At 39.7% G+C, this 24,537-nt stretch overlaps 1 protein-coding gene across 4 annotated transcripts; it reads left to right on the top strand.

The window, feature by feature from the left end:
- The first annotated feature begins 138 nt into the window (after window positions 1-138).
- CD47 (CD47 molecule) lies at window positions 139-21,334 on the top strand. 4 transcript variants are annotated; one of them, XM_005523974.3, is made up of 12 exons: window positions 139-239; window positions 3,622-3,972; window positions 5,315-5,353; window positions 7,550-7,639; window positions 9,318-9,419; window positions 9,797-9,889; window positions 10,407-10,502; window positions 11,997-12,089; window positions 13,765-13,796; window positions 16,122-16,146; window positions 16,910-16,937; window positions 18,979-21,334. In XM_005523974.3, exons 1-11 carry the CDS (start codon window positions 194-196, stop codon window positions 16,933-16,935), a joined length of 993 nt encoding a protein of 330 aa, XP_005524031.1. In that variant the 5' UTR covers window positions 139-193; the 3' UTR covers window positions 16,936-16,937; window positions 18,979-21,334. The 4 variants fall into 4 exon arrangements, with proteins under 4 accessions (XP_005524031.1, XP_014108870.1, XP_014108869.1 ...); XM_014253395.2 differs by lacking the exon at window positions 5,315-5,353; XM_014253394.2 differs by lacking the exon at window positions 16,122-16,146.
- The last annotated feature ends 3,203 nt before the right edge of the window (window positions 21,335-24,537 follow it).

Raw genomic sequence — 24,537 nt, 5'->3', positions numbered from 1 at the left:
GGGGAGCGAGGCCGGCGGTGAAGGCGGGGCCGGCGGTGAAGGCGGGGCCGCCCCGCGTGCCCCCGCCCCCGCGCCAGGGCCGCGGCCAATCAGCGGCGGGAGCGCCCCCTCCTCCTCCTCCTCCTCCGCCCGCCCGCCCGCTGCGGCGCCGCTCGAGCCGTTCTCGCGCTGGGCCGCGCGCCGCCGCTCCGCCATGTGGCTGCTGGCCGCCTCCGTGCTGCTCGGCGCCCTGCGCGCAGGTGAGTGCCCGCCGCACCCGCCGTCCTGCCTTCTCTCCCCTTCCCTCGTCGTCCTGACTCCTCCGGCTGCGGCCGCAGCCATCGCCCCGAGGCGCGTCCCGTGCGGTCCCGGCCCCCGGGGTGCGAGGGAAGGGTTGAGCTGCCCCCCGAGCCGCGGGACGGGCGGGGGCCAGTCCCGGGGGCAGCGGGGCGGAGCGGCCGCCGCCTGTCCAGCCGCTCCCGCCGCTCGGCGAGGGGAGTCGCGGCGCTCCCGCCCGCCACTGCCGGCTGTTGCTGGTGGCAGCCGGTGCGTGTGGGACTGCGGGCGCGTAGTGGTGGATCGCCATCCTTTGGGAAGGAGCGGGGACACGCACACACGCCGCACGCCCTCATCCAGCCCCCGCCGCCGTCGCTCCCCGCATGGTCCCCGGGACCGGCGGTGGGCTGCTCCCCGCAGAAGTTGCGGGGGAGAGGAGAGACGGCGTGCCCAGAGCTTTGCTCCTCACTTCCCTGTGCAATAGGGCAGCTCAGCTCCGTGTGTCTTCCTGAAACAGTCACACTGGTCCTCTGCTGCACGGGGTCTAGGGCGTTTCTGCATCTTCAGTGTTAGATTTTTGTGCCATCCAAGTGTAGTTGACATCGCGCAGTCTTAAATTCTTATTTCTTTGCCTTGAGGAGAGACTCGGTGGGGAGACAGAGCTAACAAAATTTCACCGAGGTGCAGGTGTTGTTCTGTCACTAAGCAGCACACCGAAACTTGTGTGTTTAAACCTCATGTCGAAATTTCAGTCTGGGTTTTGGGGTTAGCTGGACTTAAATGTCAAGTGCCCCAGCGTGGTTTGCATGAGAAGGTGAGAAGGGCCGGCTCCCCTCAGGTGCAGTGACCAAACTTAACCAGTTTTATCAACTGTGTGCAGCAGTTTTGAATTTGCCCTGCATGTGCAGCAGCCTTTCTCTGGCAGCTTTGCAACTGCAAGCTCTTCAGAAGCCCCCACGCTGCCGAGTGTAAGTGTCTAAAATCGTCACCTTCATGTGGCATTTCTGAAATGATAATCTACGGGAAGCTTCGAGGTTAAGTAATCCACTGCCTGCAGGATTTGGTAACTATTGGGAGAGGGTTCTCTTGGCTTCCTCTTAGCACCAGAATTGTTGGTAAGTTTGTAGTGGAAGTACCATCTGCAAGAAGCTGTCGGGCTCCCTTTAGCGGGAGAGCAGCCACACCGGCTCTTCCGTGAAAGCGGCCAGATTGCAGAGGACAGAGCCTGCAAAAATGTAAATGTGCTGGCGCTGAAAAAGAAGAAAAACCCCACCAGTTGTTATCATGATTTAGTGTGAAACAGATGTGAAATTAATTTCACAAAGACGCATTGAAGGTTTTAATTGTTTTTTATTAGGGCATAGGTTGAGGTTTGTATGCTTTTGTTGCTTTTATTAGTTAAAAAATGCAACACGGTGAGTAAAACCAGAGAATACTTTTTCATTGTGAGGTACCCTCAAGCTTTTGATATTCAGTAGCAATCCAGGAAGCAGTGTTAGACAATTAAAGCTACATTTAAAGCAGGAGTGTTTTTAAATGTGATCTGAGGCTTTTGATTTGAGGGGAAAAAAAATAAAGAGCTACTGCAAATAGTGACGTAGCTTTTTTTCTTTTTCCCCTTTTTATTTTTCTTCCCTTGACCTAATTAAGTTTAGTCACTAAATACATATCATCATTCTGGGCTGGCTTTATACGTGTGAGTATCAGTAGTTCCGGTGAAGTCCCTGGAGCTGTTCCAGTTTGTAAATCTCAGTGTTTACAGTATGAGGGGACTGTCATATCCTTTCTCATATTTGGCTTCATCAGATGGATGTAGTAAAGCATTTTGAATTATTAATGTCTCTGGGACTTTGGGGAACAATTACTACAAAGAAAACGATTAAGTTTTATGATTTCTTACAAACAAGGAAAAATAGAGAAAATAAAATATTCAAAACCTTTGTAGCTTACAGCCAAGCTAGTTTTATTAACTTCTTTTTCTTGTTCCTGATGTAATTTATATACTGCTGTTATGATTTTTGATATTCTTAAGTGTTGCACTGTATTAGGAATGGTGAGAAATACAACAAAGACTCTCTTAGCAGTATTGTCCAAGAGAGCAAAGTTTATTATACCTGATCTTCATTTATAGACAAGTCCGAGAGATAAAACTCTCATTGGTCATTAAACTGGCACATCACTATAACTGGTCAAGTGGAACAGCACCCCTTGACTGTTTCTTACAAGTCAACAACAAGGATCCTAAACAACACCTGCAGGGTTGTTGTCTTTCTCCAAAGACTGTTTAGATTCCTCTTTACGCTTTCCCAGGCCAGAGTGAGAACCTTGTATGACTTAGGTTCACACAGACATGGTACTCCCTGCTTGCTTCTTGCATTTAGCATCCACCCTTAAGAAGTGATGAATGGATCTTCATTTTTGATAAAATCTTGGCATAGGGTTTAGGTCTTGAAACAGTGGTCAGTGAGTACTACGGTTTTAGAATTGTGGTGCAGTGTGGGAGGCGGGAAAACCCAACAGTGGTAACAATCCTGTGAAGTGTTTATTTTTCCTTACCCACATTGAATGTGATTGTTAGAGACCTTGGTCACAGTGATTTGTAACACAGGTTGGTCATTTTTACAAATTCTCCATTTTCAATTCTGTCGTGTATGCAGTCAAATACTAAGTAGTAATCTTATTTAATATATATGGTATTGTGTGTAAACCTCCTCCGCTGGAAAGGAAAAGAGAGAGAATTTGCAAGAAATGATCTAAACCTATAGGCATTTGGCTCCACCTTCAGAGATAAGAAGGAACAAGTGACAAAGCTTTAATGACTAAGCTGCCCTGCCTGCCTTCTCTCAGAATTGTAATAGTGAGACTTTATTCCCAGTGTTCTTAATGAACTGTAAAGGAAGTTTGTGTCGAGCTGATGCCTGGATCTCAGTTTCTAGATACTTGTGTGATCAGCAGCAAAAAACCAAACATCAGTGGGACGTGGTTAATCCTATCTGTGTTTTATCTGTATGCTGTGGTTAATGCTATTCTGCATGCAGAAACCAGGCAGTATTTCCACATGTGAAATTGCAGATGTGTTCAAGTAAATAAATGGCAACTTTTTTATTATTTTTTTAATGTATAGTAAGTTATGGCACCTATACAGTAAATGAATGTGAGAATGGCTGAGCATGTGTAGAGGAGTAAGTAGCATTACAATGCCTTTTTTTTGTCTTCTGCTGATCCCTTAAAGCATGATTCTCTTTTTGTGGTTTCACAGGAGCGTTTGTTTTGTTTTTCCCAATTCACTTGCAATTATTTCTTCTTTGTTCTCAAGTACTAAGAAATAATTCTGAATGTGTCAATTTTAATTTTTTTTTTTTGTAGGTTCTGCCCAGTTGATACTTTCTGGGACAAGTATTATAGAAAAAAATGACTGTAATGAAACTGTAGTTTTACCTTGTTATGTGACTAATCTAGAACAGAACAACGAAAATGTCATGTTCGTTATATGGAAAAAGCAAGGAGAGAAAATTTTTTCTTACCATGGAGGAAACAAGAAGTTTAATATTTATCCCTCGTTTTCATCTGCAAGATTTTTATCCCAGGCGGATTTAATCAAGGGAGTGGCCTCACTGGTGCTCCACAGTGCACAAGCAACTGTTGGAAATTACAGCTGTGAAGTAACAGAATCAAACAGAGAAGGAGAATTAAAAATGGAACTTAAAAACAGCTCAGGTGAGTTGCCTGCTATTGTTTCAGAACCTGCTGGGAGGGAAATCAAGCAAAATCTTAAGAGAAAAATTATCAACGTGGCAATGTATTCCTTTAAAGTTAAATACAAAAAATGTAGCACCCAGGCCTTCTAACTTGTGAGCTAATATGGCTTGTTTTAGTTTAAGTTAGAGAGTGCTTCCATGGGAAAGATCTGAACGCATTTTTTCATTCTGTAGTAAAGTCTGAGCATGATTTAGGTCCTGTGTAGGAAAATCTATGCTTTCCCACATCTTTTTGATTATATAGGTGCTGATATGTTCAGCAGTCTCATGTTACTGTGTGACATATTTCTGATCATCTTCATAATACTGAAATGTATACATCCATCACAGTGGCTACAGAGATCTTTTCTTGGAAGAATTGCTTCTTGCAACCTTTAATTCTGCTGGGAAACTACAGGTGGAACTAATAGAAATTCTGTTCTAAGAGCTCTAAAACTCAATCTCAAAGTAGGCAGTTTTCTAGTGAGGTTGAAAAATGCCACTGCTGGATGGCAACTTGTTGTGGTTTTCTGGCATTAAATGTCATCTTCAAAAGATGGTGTTTAAAGTGGTGTTAAAATGAGTAAGATTCACTAAATTAATTTCTCATCTAAAGAACTATTTTACTTTACCTTGTCAGTCCCAGCCCACATTCTCCAGCACCTTAGCTGTTGGGTAATGGGTTCTGTTGTACATGTGTTATCTGTCCAATGCTATGCAGATGTGACAGTTTCACTGGACATGGGTGTGCCCTGTTCATCTGTTTTGCAGGGGAGACTTGCCTCTGTAGAGCTGCTTGGAAGCACTGAATATGTTGCATATGTGTAGCACACGGAGTCTTACCCATGCACTCCAGAATTTTGTTTGGTTTTGCTACTAGTTTTTGCATTTCACAATAATACATTTGTGAAGCTCAAACAGATGTGGCTTGTGTCCTGCTGCAGACATTTGTGTAATTCTCAGCTGGGTCTAGTTGTTGAGTTAACCATATACCCTGCAAAACAAACGTGATCTTGAAATTGAGAAGGGCACAGCCACTGAAAGTGATGACGCTAGAAAATCATTAATTTCTTAAAATGATGCAAAAACAGGGGAAGAGGTATACACAGTTTCAGTTTCCTTCATTCTCTTACAGCTTACTCAGCTTTTTTTGACTGTTTATGCAATTCAGTGTTACACTCCAGAAGCAGAAGCGAACTGTGAGAATGTAGAGAATCAAGTCCCATTTGCAAGTTTTATTTTCTCTGTGTTTGTAATTATGAGACTGGTATAAAGACAACAGAGCAGGAAACTGATACAGTTTTTCTAATTTCATTTTCTAGTTGTCAGTTGCGGCGATGACACACCAGAGGAAAAATGTGGTTGGTGAAAAAATTCAGTTTTGAGGTTGCATTAGGTTTGAGAGTATATGCTAGAAAATGTAAGACTTAGGTTTGAGGGTGTAGCTGAATGAAATACAGTCGCTTGCTCTCTCAGTTCTTCTTAACAACTTTTTGTTGCTTGCTCCTCCTCAGTGTTCTAGAGAAACTCTTGAGACAGTAAGCTAATAGAAGAAAGTGTAGTGAGTGAGTTTTGAAAAGGTTTAATGGATAATGGAAATCCTGTATCGGGCTTCACTCGGTCATTTCTGAGCGATGAATTCATGCTGTCACTACTAGCATGTTCCAATTGATGATTTTACAAAGATAGTCATACAAGAGCCAGCCATCCTCCATCTCTCTTTAGAGAATTCCTGGATTCACTTAGGCGGTGGGTAGCAGTGTGAGCAAGATTTCTGTGCAAGTGCCCTCATCTTTGTGCACAGACACTCTTTCCTGATCAGGAGAGTGACTGTCAAATTTCCCTGTTTTCTTGTCTTTTTCGCCTCTTCGTCATCTCTTTTCTTGCTGCTTTTTCTCTTCTTTCCTTGTCCTTCTCATTTCTTCTTTTCTTCCTTGTCTTCTTCCCCTGTTTCCTTTCCCTTTTACCTCTTCACTCTTCCTTCCTCCCAGTCTGGAAGTCTCTCTCCTTAGCTTGGAACTGCGTGCCTTATATTGGCTCTCAAAACATTACTTTATGCCAGGAGTTTAGTTGATTACTATGAATCATCAGAGTAAGGGAAGTGTATTTCCAGGAAAATGCATTCAGCAGTTCCTCTTTCTTGCATGTTGCATGTGTCTGCAGTATTGCAAGCACTTCTGTACAGGAAGTTCTTTCAGACTCCAGCACCAGACCACACTTGGTTCTGTGTTGCATGCTGAAGCCCCAGCAGGTACCAGGCTTCTTGGCTGCTTTATTTTTGTGATACCAGATAGTGTCAGCTGGAAATGCTATAGAGGAAGTGAAGTGGTTTGCAATCTCTGCTTGCAGTTACTTTCTTTAATTATTCTCAGTTGCATCAAACAGCATCACTGGGATTTGGCTTATCTAGGGAGTGGCCACTGTGTGCTGACTGTTCAATATTTGCTTTTTCAGTATTGTGAATGAACCAAAAAGTCTTGCTTTAAACAACTCAATAAATTAATCTTGCTTTGGTGAGTTAGAAGTTAGCAGCTGTTTCTCCATTTTCTTGCCTTCAGCTTAGTGTTTGCCTTGTATTTCTGTTGTATGCACTGTATCTTCTGTGACCTCTTGTGGGAGGAGGGGAGGGAAGGAGGGAAATTTGTGGACTTAAAAGCAGCTGCCCTCAGGGTGTTTAATTGGCATTGAAAATTGTGAGGTATTTCTACTTAATTACATGTTTCTGGAGCAATAGGTACAACTTTTATGTATGGAGAAAAATGCAACAAATATGCATCTTAATAAAGATTAGAAATTTCTTTGGAAGCAAATGTACAGTCAGAGGAATGGTGGCAAGTATAATGTAAGAAATGGAGACTTTGGGCTCCACTGAGTGAGCCTAATTGAATGTATGAGCAAAGGTGCAAAAATTAACTGCATTTTCTAGTTCAGCAGAGATATTTTTGGAATTTTATGTTGGAAGGTGGCTTACAGGGTTTTAAAACATGACTGACTGAACAGCCTAAGGCATCCAAAATGCAGAGGAAAAATGCCTAAATGGATGATGTTGGGAAGACCTAAAATTAACAAGGCAGTGTTTCCCTCTCACTTAGGCTAGCTCCTGTATTCCTTACCACACATCCAGATTTCTTTGGGAGTTACCACAATTGAAAGTAGAATAGAATGGCTGAGGAGGCATCAAATTTGACTTCCCATATCTTCTCTGCTTAGCCTAAATACTGTTTTTCTGATTTAGAGATTTTTGTAGTTCCACAAGTTCAGTAGCTTGTAGTGTCAAAAATTAGCACCAGCATATTCTCTGCTTTAGTGGAAATTAAGACTTCCAGCTTGGAAAATACTGGGATAACTGGAAGTACTGAAGAAGTAGATTATCACTCAGAAGATCAGGGAGAAAAATATATAGGTAGAGGACATTGGTTTCTTAGCCTGTTATAATTCTTAATGCTAAATTACATATAGTATTGGGCAATCTAGGGCACAGCCGAAGAGTAATGATAAATATAAACCAAATAGCCTAAGTTCTTTTTCTCTTCTTACTATTTTTCTTTGTTCTCTAGGATCATGGTTCCTTCTAGTGGAAAGGGCTGTCATCATATCATTGATGTGCTTACTTGTTATTTTTTGTGCAGCTCAGTTAAGTGTTATTGGTAAGTATTTACTCTTTAATTCTTTGCAGTTACTGATTTGTCCTGAAATCAGTTTGATGCATAAAGGTACCCATGTAAAATGCAAGGTGCTGCTCACATCTAAAGGATATGTGGGAATTGATCCAGATAATACACAGAGGCGTGGTGTGTGTGTGAAACTCTTCTTCACTGTTGATTCACCATGACATTACTGAATAATTCAAAGATATTTTATTATATGGCTATAAAATCAATATGAGAGAAGGATGGTGTGCTCTCTTCTTAATGTTAAAATTTTCATTAGTGTTTTAGGACTGGCTTAGTTATAATTTAACAGTGACATTGGTGATTTTGTTAATTATTTTTAGAGGCAATACATTAATTCACCAGTGTCAGACATCTTTAGATGTTCTTTATACACTGTTGTCCAACATCTGTGCAGTGCAGAGTGTACTTTATGTCCTGGTCTTTCAGTTTGTTACTCGGTCTTTGAAGTTTTTCAGCCTCTTTCAATTTGTAGACTTCTAAAAAATAAATTAAAAAACAGAAACATTTCAGCTAAGAGTCAAGTCCATAAGAAATGGAAAGTAATTGCACTCAGAGTGATTTGTAATAATCATATACATATTCAGCCATCTATATATAACTTCCTTTATTGCTTTTTCATGAACCTCTGGAAGTGCTACGTGACTCTTCAAAGGTCTATCCATGGTCCAAGGTTGAAAACTAATACATACTTTTAAAAATCATTTTATCTCTGAATTGTTACATTCCTGGTTTCATAGTTTATAATAATGGTATGGGAACCTCTGATCTCTTCAGGATTTGTCATTGCCCTGCATTCATAGCAGAACTTCAACATTTTTAGGAAAGTAATAATTTCATGGAGAAACACTGTCATTTTATGAGTAATTCTAGAATGCTTGGATGTTTTTGCACCTGTGGCATTCATTGAAAGGTCTTGGCTTCTGTGGGGAAATGAGGTGCTCTATTTCTAACTGAATAAATATGGGTGTACTTACTGTTTGTTGGGATTTTTTTTGTGTTGGTACATTTTTTTCATTTGATTTGTACTCTTTTAGATAACCTGGGAATCCATCAGTGATACTTTATACCTTTAAATAGGTTGTTAAATTTGGCATGATTTTTCTTTGTAATATTTGGGAATGTATGTTTTCTTGGTTTTGTGAGTTGGGTGTTGTGTTGGTTTATTTGAGGTGGGGGTTTTGGGACTTTTGTTTACAGGATTGGCTTTAAGGATTTAAGTTCCTTTAGGGACAGAGGTGATGTGATGTGTCTGAGCTCACCCAGTGTCATGAGGAAGAGAATGGAACCTGGAATTTCTCAATCTCTCTCTGACACTCACCTGAGAAACAAATTCACTGTAACATTTAAATGTCAGCAGTGCATCTACCTGAATTAACCTGTACCATGTCCCAGAATTATTCTGATAACACATCAGCTAAATTGTATGGAAGGAGAAAGTAAGACTTTGACTAGAACACTGATGCCAGGTGTCATTTTTCTGAGCAAGCCATGTTAACCATATTAAACAATGAAAACAAATTAAATCTTGGGAGTGCGTATAGTTTTAATTTTTAGGAGTTTGAGTTTCTTTATTTAGGAACAGTCTAAATCATAAATCTGTATTTTAGTGAGAGAATCCGTATGCCTGATTGTTTTCCTCTGTCTCTTTAAGGATTAAAATATGAAATTGAATCTCAGAGGAAAGTGTGCGTTATTGTAGCACTTGTCATCTTTGCAGTTGTAGCTGGTGTAGGTGCTGCTCTTTTTATCCAAGGTAAGTGATTAAAATTGCTCTCTTAATTTAAGGGAATAAGAGTGGAAAATAATCTGTTCTGTAATATGGAAGTTAGTACCACCTATTAATTGCTATCTATTAATTTTTAAATAAGAAGAATATACCGACTACAGCAGAAACATTGGAGTTGTCAGGTCCTCAAGTGATTATAGGAAGATAGAGAGTCCAAATTTATGTATATTTTCTGTCCTACTGCCTTGGGTGAATATTATGGACTAGAGAGTGATTTCTGGTCCTTCAGTGGGATTTCTTTCTGAGCCCAAGAAATTTGGTGATACCAATGATTTGTTTGTTGCTTTGTGCTTTAATCCCATTACCAATTTTGGTTTTACTGATTCCCACGTAAATGTTTGCAGATGGTTATACTGTACAGAATCAGGCTGGTCTTGGCCTGACTGTAATCCCTGCTGTGATTTTGATACCGCTTCAGTACGTCATGTTTGGAATTGGTGAGTATTTCTTTAATGTATGGAAGAAAAAAACCTGAGCCCCTCCCATAATCTACAAAATGTTCTCATTTTTATAAACAGATGCTACAGTAGCATCCTGGGTTCATCACATTTGTGGTATCTTGAAACAAAATGTTTAGCCTGTGTTTGTTGGACTGAGTTGCTTCACAGAAGAAGTAGGGGTTACCTGCTTGAACAGTGAGATTTAGGGTAGCACATCTGAGTGATTTCTGCTCTTCCTGCCTGGGTTTAGGGACTGGGTTGAATAACTAGCTCTGAGATTGTGGGTTCTATATTTTAGTACTTCTGGTTTGTTCGTAATGTTGTTTATATACATATAATTTTATGTATATGTGTATACATAGAAGAGCCTTGACTTGCAGTGACTTTTGGGTTTGTTAGCACACTGACGGGCTGAGCTTAGAATTTAGGAGAATCTGATTTCTAGCTTTATGCAATTATCTACCTTCTGTGACTCTGTAGTTAAATTTTATAATTTTGTTTCTTTTATTTCCAGTTTTTGACAGTCTAATGCAGGCAACGTTGGCTCTGATAGGTTTGAAACTTCTTGGGTTTATAATTGCTGTGGTTGGTTTTGCACTGTGTGTCCCAGGTAAGCAGTTAAGTGTTCTGTGAAAGTGTGCTCTTGTCTACACCTGATGTTTGTTTATTTCTAACACTAAAACTTTGTAAAAATGGCTTCACTACATGGAATGTTAGCTAGTAACTTCTGTAAATATAGTTTAGGGCTGCTGTGCTAATGCTTTTTTATCTGGTGAAAGAGGAATAGCCTAAAGGAAGTGTTACATACATCAGTTTCATGACTGCATTCTGTGCAGCTGCTTTAAAAAAAAAAAGCTAATTGTTTTAATTTTGCATAATAGTGTTGATTTTGGGTGGCTATTATTGTTATTCTTATTGTGGCCTAGGGTATTTAGAAATAACTTTCTCATGTTCAGTGATTAAATCAGAAATTCCTTGCTAATCTCTGCTTGTATGCAACTGAGCCCATGGGTATTTGAATGAATACTGTTAAAACACATTAAGAAGGTAAATGCAGAAACAGTAAACTTGGAAGTGTTCTTGGGCTGTTGTAAGTGGGGTTGTGGCTGACACTTTGTTTCATCTCTGAAAAACTTTCTGTGGTCAAGGAACGCCAGCTATATCCCTGGCCCTGTCCTCCCTTTGTCCCTCCCTGCCTTTCCCTGTGCACCCCACAGCACAGGAAAGGGTCAATTTAGGACTAGTTGTCCTTGGCAGTAGATTTAGTTAGGAGAATGCATATTCGTCTTCCTTGTAGGCACTTTATGCTCCTGATTTATTGTTTTGTACAGATACTCTCCATTTTAGCCATTGATTTGGTTGGGGATTTATGAACTATTTCTCCTTGAAGTGGTTTTTTAAAGATTTGTCCAATCTGGGTGAAATGCTAACCCTTCCAGTGGAGTTGCGATTTGAATCTTATGCTTACTGTTTAGTATTTACAGAAGTATTTGGAAGTTATAATAGTAAAATAAACTGATGAGAGATTTCTGGTAAAGCATTACAAGGATTTTTTGGAGGATGTTTTTATAGTGCCTGTAAATGAAAAGTGTCCCTAGTTTTTTCAGGGTGTTCTTCTCCCAGGTCATACATACATGGTAGTGTTCCCTGTATCTCTGGGAGTTCAGCTCAGTGACCCTGAACTGTCAGAAGAAACCGAAGCTCATCCTGTGTTGAGCTGACAGATTAATTGTAATAACAATAACAGTATTGTATTGTCATCTAATACAATTACAGTCCAAAGCAGTTGGGATTGAGGATGTAAGTTTAAACTTAAAATACTGTTAATGAAAGAACATTATCAATTGCAGTGAATGACCATGGAGTACCTAAACTAGTAGAATTGTTCAGATAAGCAGGCTAAATCAGTAAATGCCTCTATCACTAAAGAACGTATACGAAAAAGGAAAGATGCAGAAGTAGTTCTGGAATAGCTTTGAAAGTGAAATTAATCATGCCTGTCATTATTAGGTTTATTTATTTTACTAAGCAGTTATATCTGAAAATTGGAGTTTGTTCTTTTTTTGGGTCAGTTGATACAGTTATTTCATTGTGTTTTTCCCAGCCTGTCCTCCATTACATGGGTCTGTTCTGATTGCTGGCTTAGCTATTATGGCTATTGGAAGTTTGCTTAGTCTGGCTTACGTGTTTATTATGGGTAAGTAGCACCTAATATTCTGCATTATTTTCCTTTAAGGTAGACATAATTTATGTGAGCACAAGGTGTGATTGTACAGTTACATAATTTTAAAAATTACTGAAAAGTTGTCTGTATGTGTTGGCTTTGTTTCATAGAGCGTGTGGGGAATCTTGAGTTAAGAAACCCACAGTTCATCATCATAAACTGTTTTGAGATCAACATAGCCAGGTTTCTAAAGTAAGAATATTTCAGTTGTAGGAGGGATGTTGCTGTTCAAGTTCTGCATTTACACAGTTGGCCAGCTGAATCTTAGAATGAAGAGAGCAAAAGGGTGTCAAGGATTCTGTTGAGTGGGTTGTGGGATGTTGATGACAAAAGCTTATCAAAACATGGATTTAAAGAACTAAAAAATCTGCCTACTGATTTGCACTGGTTAGAGGTAGGTTAAAAGAAGAGCAATTTGAATGCACACCTTTTGTTTTAGTGAATCTTGTCTTTCCTCCTGCTTAATTTTAAAATCCAGAAGAAAAGAATAGCACGGCATTGTTTCAGAAACTGATCTGTTCATCAGATCTCAGAAAGATGAAAGATTTAAAGATATGCTTAATGAGCAAAACCTAGCAATGCTGTGTGATTGGAATGCTGGCACACCACAGCATAACATTGTGTGGACTGTACCAGCTTGGGTCAGAATGACATTTGTTTCAAGCTGTGCACAAAGGCTCTTCAAACACCTGTTGTCCACCTTCTGTGGACACAGAACGGTGCAATTGAGGATATGTTGCTTCCAGACTCAAGCTGCTGAAATGTTTACAGTGAGTGCAGTCACGAGTCTGCACTGAGCCATACAGGTTTAATGTGTGCACATCATGTGTGGGCATGGCCAGAAATAATAGACCCTGAAACAGGGAGAATTTCCAGTAGAGAAGAAACTAAGGCAGAATGCCTAATATTTGAGATCCAAGATAAATTTATTGACTTAGATTTATACAAGTATATATTTGTATAGTATTGACTTCAATGCTTTGTGCTCATGGTCTGCATAAATATTGCATTTCTGGTTTGACTGTGCTAGCTGAAGAAGCCAAATGTGACTTTGGGGTAGATTCTAGCATGCCAAAATAAGCACAATGAATAGTGAGTAGCTTAATTCACCTTTAGAGCTGAGTGTATGAGTGAGGCAATTTGCACACTGTACTTGATAAAGTTATTTAGTGCCTAAACAGAAGAGTGCTTAGAAGCTCTAAGACTTTCCAGATCATAGAATTAAGTGCCTTTGGATAGGGGAAGCTTCAATTATGTGTGTTACAAGTCTGTTTAAAGTTGTATCATCAGACAATACCTTTTCCAAGGTAACAAGTGACAAGATGAGATGAAATGGCCTCAAGTTGTGCCACAGGAGGTTTAGATTGGATATTAGGAAAAATTTATTCTCTGAAAGGGTGGGCAAGCATTGAAATAGGCTGCCCAGGACATGGTGAAATCAAGATCACTGGAAGTGATGTTTAGGTGGGCCCCTGGGGACATGATTTAGTGGTGAAGGTGATGCTGCTTGGGTTGGGCTTGCTAGTTGCTTGAGCTTGATGTTCTGGGAGGTCTTCTCCAGCCTTAACATTTCTATGTTTCTGTGTTTTTATTTGGTTTGTCGTGACATTTATTCACCTGCTTGGTCACTTTTTTGTAATTATTTTAGGTTCCAGAATGAAAGATCATCCTCGTCCGGGGGTAAGCTTAAAATTAATAAATTTGGGGTGACTAGATGGCTCAGGGGATTGTAGTGAGATACTGAACCTTTCTTCACTAGTTCGAATTCAGACCAGGTTGGTAGCAAGCAACAGTTCTGGCTGTGTTAACAGATGTCTAATGTTGAGTGAGTTGGTGGTCTCCATTGTCCCTATTGAGTGTGTCTGTAGTACTGTGACTGCCACCCCGACATAGTCCTGCCCAAACAGGGCTTCCATTGCTGTCACTGAAAGCTGGTGGGAGTTTGCCCTTCTTTTTCAATGCACTCTTCCACCTGAGTATTTAAAGGCTATCTTGCTCACTTGATTAAAAATTTTATCATTAGGTGAGTGCAAAACATCCAGGTGGCCTGTAAAAAAAGACTTAAAAGGTTTTTTCCTATGATCTTGTACACCAGAACCCTTTGGTATTCTCTTCAGTTCCTGGCTATGCAGATGGCACAGCCTTGACCTTTTCTCTGATTTTCCTATAATGCCCCCTAATTTGATGAGACCTTCTGAAAAGAAAGTGCCTGTCTTTAGGTAACACAGAACAAATTGAAAAATACCTTGTGGTTGTTTTTTTTTTTTAAAGAAGGTTTTTCAGTTGGTAGTTTTGAATTGTATAACAATAATTTCCAAAACAGTCATTTTCACAGACTTACACAGTGCTTTTGAGTGATCCATGAATGTGAACTGCCTCATTTCTGGTATTTTCCAGAAGCAAAGAAAGAGGCACAGCTGCAGAATACCAGTAAAACTCCCTTGTAGCGGGGGGATCTGGCAAATACTAACTCATCCCACCTCTTGGATGCCAGCCATCATTGGAGACACATTTTCAGGTCTCCAGTCTAGAGCCTGAGACCCAGCTGTTGAAGGAAGATGGTTTCTAACAGTGACAGCTGACTGCAGTTAGGACAAGAGATTTTTAGGTTTTTTTAATTTCCTTTGCTTTTGCTCATCCATTTTCATTGTAAGGAAGAGTATTTCAGAGGATTAGTCTTTCTTTATGGAAGGACTATAAGTGCACAGAGTTTAAAAAAAAATAGAAGGAAAAGAGGTTAAGAGATAATTATGTTATAAAAATGAGCTGAGAAGGGAATTGAAGATATGCTTCATTCAAAATGAAATCTTGCCTTTATCTAATATCCTTATGCTTACTTGTAGAATGGAAGTAAACAGGGCAAGAGGAGGGTGGGTTTTTCCCCCCTTAACTTTTACAAACTTTTGTTTGTAAATAAACTTTGAACTAGAAACCAGCATGCACAATAGGATCCTTTGATGAGAACTCTGTTCTCTTTATGAGCTGTTCTCCTCACAGAACACATCTCCACAGAAGATGTGGTCTTCCGTGGCAGTGAGGAATTAAGAAATAGCCACAGCAACACAGGAATGAACATAATGTTACTCTCTGAATTTGGGACAGGAATGAAATCAAAAGAAGTTTTTAAAACTTAGAGGTTGTTGGAAACCTCAGCAAATAAAAATGTTCTTTGCAGCTGCAGATAGCTGAGAGCCAGATAGAGAGGATTTCAAGTGATACAATTTGTGTCCATGAACTTACAGCTGCTAGGGAAAGACCTGGTGGAAATTGGAGTGTGTTAATATGCTGCTTGTTTCCATCAAGGGCTGTTCAGCCTGTATTGCTGTGCTTTGAGGCAATAAATAGATGTGAAGTAATTTTAAGAATACATTTTTATTCTGTGTCATCTAAGGACTATGGAAAACTTAATATTGGTGAAGGGCATCATTTTGACACTGGGGCACTCTTAAAAAATGATTCTTGAGATTTTCCTGAGTCAGAGGGCAAAAGAAAAATTTTGAAATCTGCCATCTTAACCAAGTACAGATTTTTTTTAGCATTTCTGTAGGTTGCATGTGTTGTTTCTGATGATTGTCTACCAGACTAAATGCACAACTGTCGTGTATTTCTTTTTGAGGAGATTCCACTTGATTTGCTTGGCTACTAATTTTCTTTTCTTTTCTAGTCCTGCTGCTTTGTTACTAACCATTGATCAAATGACAGAAATAATCAGTTAGGTTTTAGAGCTTAAAAGTAGTATCTGCATGGCTTCCGCTGCCACCTAGGGGTATTTCATCTGGGTAAACATCACAGTAAGGGAAAACAACCTTGGAGAATGCAGCAACTGACTGTTAATTTTTTTTTTTGTTCAGACCTTTAGTCATTAATTTGATTAACGTTAAGCTTTCTTCGTTTTTGTAGAATCACTACTTACTGTATATGTCAATTAGAGTAATTTAACTGTGGCCAGCCAGAAGTAAACATGAAGGCTTTTTATACATATATGTATTTTTAAATGTTTTGCAGAAAGCTGTAGAAGAACCACTAAATGGTAGGTGATATTCAAGGTTTATCTTCTCATAAAGGGATTAATTATGGATAAAGATGGTTCTAATTCCCAATACCACAGCACTAAGATGGCAGATCAGTGTGGCAATTTATGTGGCTCTGTGAGTCAGTAAGAGTTTGATTTCTCTATGAAATGTTGCCTGCAGCTCCAGACTCCCTGTTTTATGCCACTGTGCTTCCTAGCCAGAGGCACTGTTTGACTGTTTTAGGACAAATCTAGTATCTCACGATATTATGTCCACCCTCTTTGCTTTGCCAAATGTCCAGCTTTTAAGGGAAGAAGAGGGACTGGTATTGAAAATAGATGTTAATTCTTCATAAAGATTTATTTAGGTGAAATACTTAATGATCACAGCAATATCTATCCTTGCTATGCTATTCTTTTCATATTTCATTGGGTTGGGAAATGGTGATAGCACTTAAGGTGAGGGAAATTCACAGTGAAAATAGGATGACTTTCTTTTTTTGTTTTGAGTTTTTCTTTTTGCTATTATATTCACTAATTGGCATGCTAAGTAGTAGCAAATTCTAACCCGAATTTTAGAATTAACCCGAATTTTAGAATTAACCCGAATTTTAGAATTAACCCGAATTTTAGAATTAACCCGAATTTTAGAATTAACCCGAATTTTAGAATTAACCCGAATTTTAGAATTAACCCGAATTTTAGAATTAACCCGAATTTTACTGTGAAACACTGATTTCTGTTTCATTCATTACTAACCCTTTTTTTTTGACTTTTAAAGATGCAAAAGGAGTGATGTTAGAATGATGGTAAGTCTAACAGGTATTTGTTTTAATGGCTAAGCATTTGAGGGTTTTGGTGTTTAGAGTTACCCAGTGCTAATTCAGTGAAACTTGGAGGACCGGTTTGAGGGCAGGTGCTGTTCTTATTCAAATTACATATAATTGAAAAGAAAGAATACATCAAACATAGGGGAAGAATGTGTATTCCTAAACAGTGAAGAGGATGAGTCAGTGAGAGAACTGTGCAATAGTATGTTTCTGATCAAATGTGGAAAGTCAAATAGCTTTGTTTCCTTTATGCTCATGTAGCATTTGGAATGTTTCTTTGGTGGTGGGTTGTGTATTGGGGGTGGGGGGAGGGGGTTGTTTGTTTATTGTTGTTGATATAATTAAGCTTTCTCTCTTGCATTTAATTGGTGATCCCCAATGGAAATTCACAGGAAGGTGGTTTAAAATTAACTTGCTCTCCCCTTCTTTAGATGTTATTTGAATTCTCTGAGTTTTGTTAGATTGTATTCCAATGAGATTTCACTCAATTTATTATTTTTCAGATTGCTCTCATTGAAGAGCTTAAATTTTAGGCTAGATGATAAGGTTTGAAAATGAAAACAGTATTATTGAGTCTTTTCTATTCAGCAGCTGTACTTTTCATGGAAATAGGATAAAAAAGCACTTATTGGTGCTATTGGTACTTAATGTTTCTCCCTGAATACTGAGCAAGCTCGTCATGAGGTATCACTAGACCCTTAGTTTAGTACTCCTGCATTCAATTACAACATTTTGCTACTTGAGATAAAGAGTAAGGTCACTCCAAATTGGTTAGCTCACTTGAAATAATTTTATATCATGCCATTTCTAAGAGGTATGGATTGACAGTGAGGAAATAAATGAGGTACTAGTTAGGTCTAATTGGAAAAAGGTGTATGAGTTGAGTTTTAAAAACAGGCTTCCTTACAAATACCATGTGCTGTTCAGTTTGTGTTACTTATGACTACTACATTTGGTTCATCCAAATATCCCATATAATTATTTTCCAGACCAACAGGAATACAAGCACTTCTACAGTACAAAGGACAAGTGCATTGTTGTCTCATAAACACATTGATAAATGTATACCAGTTAGTTATATCAATGTAGAATTGATAAATGTATACCAGTTATCAATTCTCCATTGATGAATGTGTACCAGTTAGTGAGCTCCAGTAATCTGAGCTGGATGGAGTGGAAGGCAGGGCCTGCTCCAGAATTGGCTACTGCTTGTTCTTGACAGAGTTGAAACCAGGAAACAAGTAGATATTTGCCAGTTTATTGCATTCAGAGCAGACCAGAATGGTCATCCAGCAGAGCAGGATGGGCTCTCTGCAGTTACCTCATCCTACTGAAGAACAAGGCAGAGTTTTGCTTGGAGATCCAGTTTTAAATAAGTTGCCTGTTTTTTTCTTGGGTCTCATTTAGGTTATGAAAACCTACCTTCTAGTGCTGAGGTGGAGCTTTCAGAAGCACAGAAATTGTCAATTACCCGTTTAATTTTAGGGTAGAGGCTAGAAGTCTGTCTGCTTTTTCTGCTCTGAAAGATGGCTCCTAACCAGTGACAGAAGGTTCTACAGATGGAAGGCAAATGCTCTGACTCACACGCTGGAGGCAGTAACCTTTTGAGCTCTACCTGCTTCTATGTTAACCTTCTCTGGAAAATTCACACACAGACTGAAGCAGGGATGAATCAGATGCTGAAGCTGACTAGCTTACAAAATAGCATGTGAAAGTAAACTATCATTAGAATATATGGGCAGGGTGGGTCAGACAGCTGAGCCTGTGAGCCACTTCAGCTTATTCAAATTCACGAGTGAAAGCTCCAAGATAGTGTCTGCCTTTGTTTTGTGGAGAGGCTGAAACATCACTTGCTGTTAGTAACACCTTCTTCCACTATTTGAATGCTAAATATGCTTTCAATTTTGAAATGAAAAAATAATCTATAATCTGCCAAGTAAGCTGTGATTTGTGTCGGCAGCACAAAACATTGCTATTCTTCCCAAACAATATTTCTTTTTCTTTCTTTTTAAATTCCCAGAACTGCAGAGCTATGTGATGCGTATATAAAAAGTACACCATTGTTGATACACCGTGGCCTTGAAGATGCACTACTCAACGAGAAGAAATTCAGGAATCTAGTTGTTTTGCATGTGTGGCAAAAGTGCTTTTGATATAAATGACATAATTTTATAGTCACAGCAGCTGTAGCAAGGAACATGTGTGTTTGCCCACATGTGATCTTTATTTTCTTTTGTTATGGTGTATATGGGATGGTTGAGGGTGAGAATATAAAAAGCACTATTTGCCCAGTACAGAGTCTCCCAGCAGTAATTCTTAGTGGTACTATTTTCAAAAACTATCATTAATCACTGCTTTGATAATGGGCCTGCTGAGCCCAGAGATTGCAATACCATTTAGACTATTGCTTTCTTTATTTGTGTGCATGGACAAAGTATGGTTTTTGTGTATGATACAAGCAGGAAGTACAGATTGTACAAATACATCTTTTCTGACATTCAGCAAATTTTTATAAAAAAAAAATAAAAAGTTACACACAAAGTTGCATAAGTACAAAGTTTACTCCCAGCTCTCCTGAAATTATTAACAGAGTTCTAATTCCATGAAACATTAGTATTCCTCTCTGTGGACAGTAGTCATGTGTGCTCTGGTGGCTGATCTTTTTGTCCAGTGAGAGGGCTCTCGGTGCCTTCTCTGTATCCTTTGATGCGAAACTTCTCAGCTCTTGGAGCCTAATTCAGCACTGGAATTACAGAGCACAGGAGCTGGTAATCTTAATGCTGAATGTGGTTCTTGTGTGTGTTCATGTTGTGCAGTGTGTGGAATTGGAAGCAATTTCAGGCTTTCTTAACTCAGTGAATTTGTGAAAGTCGTGGGTGCTTCATAAAAATAGGAGTTGTCCTATTTAGTGTATTTTTGACAGAGTTTAAAACCTTGTTTTCTTGAATTATGATTTCTGGCCCAGGTTTGTGTTGCTGCCATTACATCACAAATACATAAAATAAAAAGTAGGAGGAGCTGATGAGGAATGAGGAAGCTCAGTTTCTGTATATATCTATTAAAAAACAGTTTACTAGGACTTGCACATTCCATGAGATTCTGCTATGTTTTACAGCTGTTTTGAGAGTTGTTCCAATATAGTTGGCTGCTCTTGGACTTTGTGTATGCTTTGTAGAAATCTTGACACTGTTTCCCGTTTGTACTAAGGTACTATATTTCAAAGGCACACATGGTTTTCTCCTTCTAACGATTTAAAACTTGGTTTGGAAAGCTGTTGCCAAAAAGTCTTGTAATAAAATCTATGTTTTTAAAGATCCTGAGTAATTTGGCACTTCTCAGAGTTGAATGTTGCAAATCAAGGTTCATATCCATGTTGTTGGGTGCATGTTGCAGGGATTTGGGTCTCTGCGCGTTGAGCTCCAAGTCACATTAAGAATTCAACAAAGCAAAATTGAGGTGTCTGATTTTACAGTAGGTGCTGTATAATTGTAAAAAAGCCTCTTGCCAAGGCTGCAGGATTGAACCATTTAAAGCAAGCCATGGTCCAGCCCTCACTGGGATCACTGGGACACAGGGAAGAGGATCACCCATGCAATTAAATTACGGGAGAAGCAGGTATGGCTCACTCTTACTGTCCTACTTTGCCAGTGGGAGTATTCATGTGAAGTTTGAGCTCTTACACATGAATCTTTTGGTGCAGGTTTTTCCATAATCTCAGTGATATCTAATTAAAGATGGGAGGTAGTTCTCCATTACAATTTGGTATAATTTTTTTTCTAATTTAGTACTGTGCAGTGCTCCCTGTTTATAACTAGTGATTCCCTCTGGCAAGTTGAAAATCTTAGCAGCAGAGGAATAAAAAACCAAATCAACTGCAATTCTGTTGAGGTATTCTGCCTTACAAAAACAGTTATGTGTAATAGCTTTATGTTAATTTCTGTAAAGCAAACTGCAGCAGAACCCCGCTGTGTCACCGTGGGATCAGGCCGAGCTGTTTCTAGGAATTGTCAAAACATGAGGAGCTCAGTGGCTGTCTATGGACTGCAGAATCATAGCCCCAGAAATGGGAGAAACCCACCATCCTCTTGTGTTAAGGGCTGGATTTCTTGTAGGTGGGAATTTAAAGGCGAGAGTTTAAAAAGTCATTGGTACACCCAGCCAGCCCTTTCCCACCAGTAATTTAAACCAAAGTTGTTCATAACTGTATGCTTTCATTTGTGTGTGTACATATGTGTGTATATATAAATATATAGACATTTTAAATATCTGTAGATCTATAGTCTTTACCCAAGAAACTCTTTTTATTTATGAAACATGAAATGATTTTGTAAATACTGTGCTAATATACTTAAAAAATAAAGTCATTTTAAGTTGTTTTTGCGGGAGATTTTCTTGTTCCTAGCACACTGAACTTCTGTAGCTGCTTCTATAAATTCATAGTCACAGCTGCTCTTCTCCCTATCTTTATGTATTACTTACTGGATCTGTAGGAATGTTCTCAGTGTTACATAGGCTGCTGCAGATGATTTTGGGTGGGTTTCTCCTTAGAAAGGTCATCCAGATGGTGAAGCAAATCTGTAGGCTGCCTTGTAATGACTTCAGTTGTGCTCTCCAACATCAGCCATCAAATGTGGTCACCCAAGCGTGCTGTGGGAGGAAATGAGGAGTAACAAGCTGCTGCTGCCACTGTAACTTCAGAAACAGCAGAGCAGCACCTCTGTCCAGTCTGTCGGCAGCCCTGGAATGGTATTTCTGTGAGAAGAGGACCCCTTGTGCTACTGCTAAAGCACTGCTGGATAAGTTCTGGATTTCCTGAAGTTGTTTTTAATGTTCATTTGACTGGAGAGAGGAGCTGCAAGTCCTGCCTGGTAGGCTTTCCACTCACACATCCTCTTCAGTGGAGCTGAGCTGATGGGAACAGTGGAAATTTTTGGCAATTCCCTCATTTGTTCAAGGTGACTTTAACTGTGGCTGTTGAACTTCATTGTCTCTTCAGAAGTGTTGTGTGACTTCCCTAGACACACGCTTTCCTCTCTAAAGGAGCCATGAACCACAAATTGAGCTATTTAAACAGAATTTTAACAGTTTTAAGAGTTTTCTGTGCAGGGACCCAACTGCAGGGTGAACTGCAAGCTCAGGAAAACTGCATGTTTGAACTTTGGGGTGAGAGAAATGGTGCTAATCTAAATGTGTGTGACTGGAGAACATCTCAACACAGTATCCAGACTGCTCCAGTCAGTTCAACCAGGAAAACCAACCCAAACCTCAGCTCTCAGTCCAGAAGCCTTCTGAAAACGCTGGATCAGAGCTCCATGATTCAGCAGTTGCTACAGAGTTACCTATCTAAGAGTAGAAGTGAACAGCCAGAGCTCTTTTCCACTTTGCAGAAGAATTTATATTTATTTCCTATGGAAAATAATTCTTTTGTGTGCTCTAGTGCTCTGTGCCTTTGTCATAGATGCAGCCAGTACTGTCTTGGACTTCAGACGCTTGCTTCCTGTATCCTTGAGGACTCTTGAAAAGCTTTCACAAGGAGAAAGTGTGAGCTGGACTTCCTCCAGTTTCCCTGTTGGTTCCCTACTGTGTCTGTGGCAGAAGCACAGCAGGGGTAGGGCATGGCCTGGGAGGTGCACCCCAAACCCTTCACACTGCAGCTGGGCTGCAGGAAAAGGGCAAGGAGTACTCATAAAGTACAAGAGAGGGGCAGAACCAAGACTATTTTTCAATGAAATGATGAATTGGCAAGAAACTTCAGTACACAAATGTAAATAGCATGGAGACAAGGATCATCTGCTTTGGGGGAGGAAAGCTGCAGTATTGAAACAAATTTTGGTTTCCTTCTGTTCTTTTGCTTGCTTGTTTTTAAAGACTACAGAAAGGCTTTTGAAATTATTGGGCTGGAGAGTGGGTGCTGTGAAGGGAAGAGAGAGTCTGCCGTGAATACAAGTTTAGTGGGAGAATTGAAGAGCACAGGAACTGCAAGATTGCTGGAAGAGCGTGAACAGTTTCTCCTAACATTGCTAAAATTGGTACTTTTGGACTCTGCAGAGTTATGGGACTATTCTTTCTTTGCTGAAAGGGTTGTCAGGCATTGGAACAGGCTGCCCAGGGAAGTGGTGGAATCATTGGATGTTTTGTTGACAGGGTGGTGTTCAGTTAAAAGTTGGCCTTTTCTGACCTTAATAATGCCATGATTCTGTGCAGTGCTGCTGTCTGCATGTGACCAAGCAGCTGAGCACGTGGAGGTCCTTGGGGATGTGCAGTTGTCACATGAAGTCAGACTCTACCTCCCCACCTCAGTGATGTCCCCTGGGCACAGCAACTGCTTGGTGCAGAGTAAGGTCTGGCACACCTTCCACTTGAATTAAAGTACTGAATTTTACTGCCATTCACAATTTATGTACCTGAAGATAGTGAAAGGTTCTGAAACTGCTCTGGTAATTAATCTGCCCCCTTTCCTACCCCATCCCACAGCCCCTCAGCCTTTTTTTTAAGGCTGCACAATGGGTGGATGCAGGTTAGATTTGGCATGGTTACCAGACCTGAGGAAAAACAGAGACATTTTTCAGAACTTAGCTTGAGGGTACTTGTATTTGGTTGCACTCATTTAACTTTCCTTTTTGTCTTCCAGAAGTGCTGCAGGAATTTCTTTTAGAGCAAGAACATTTGATTGTATTTTGGGCAATTGGGGTTTTTGGGGTTTTTTTCTGTGTAAGAAAGCATCATTCTTTAATAAACTAGATACATGGGAAAGAGCTAAAAAAAAACAACCCAAAACCCCAGCAAATCAGTGGAAATGCACTGTGCTGTTAAACCAGAAGGTTCAGCCAAGGACAAATGTCAGTTCAGACAGTAGTAAGGAGAAAAGGGATCTTCAAAATCTATTCATTGCAATTAATTTCATCTAAGTTTGAGCGAAGACAGTTAAGATAGTTTCACTGAAGAAAAAGGTGGTCAGGGTTCCTGACATTTCTTACTAGTTCAGCTCAATGAAAAAGAAAATTAATCTATTGAAGATGAAGTGGAACTAAAGGCACTGTATTGTATGCAGAGCTCTGCAGGTATGTGGATTAGCCTAGGTAGAACTTGGAAGCTTTGATTTGTCCCACATCAAGAAACACTGAGAATTTAAGGATTGTAATAAAATTATATAAATTGTAATTAAAGGAGCCCGTCATGGAAATAGGTTCCTTTGTATCCTGCACTGTAATTACAAAACAGGTTTTCAGAAACAATCCCTCTGTAGCTGGAATTACAGTTAAGAATGAAAATGCTGCATCAGGCTTTGACAGAGCCAGACATTTACTGTTCTAGGAAGTTTGTGATGTTTTGGTTGGCACAGATAAACAGGTACCACTGCAGGAACCTAAAATGTCCTCCCTTACCTGGTCTGTAGGTAGGAAAAAAGTTATTTTTTGATAGACTGAACACGCTGGAAACTACTGTGATGTTGTTTAATGCGACAGTGTAAAGAAATGTGGCTTAAAAAGGTGGTGATGGGGAGGAGGACGATTGTTTTTTCTTTACAGTACCCCTTTACCTGCCCTGTCCTCTGATGCTCTGGCCACTGGAGAACCTC

This window comes from Pseudopodoces humilis, chromosome 2 (assembly GCF_049639895.1).
Source record: "Pseudopodoces humilis isolate 2021_Gansu_Grassland_sample_001 chromosome 2, ASM4963989v1, whole genome shotgun sequence".
NCBI lineage: Eukaryota > Metazoa > Chordata > Aves > Passeriformes > Paridae > Pseudopodoces > Pseudopodoces humilis.
The sequence above is the reverse complement of the archived record's forward strand: the minus strand, read 5'-3'. Positions and strand labels throughout refer to the sequence as shown.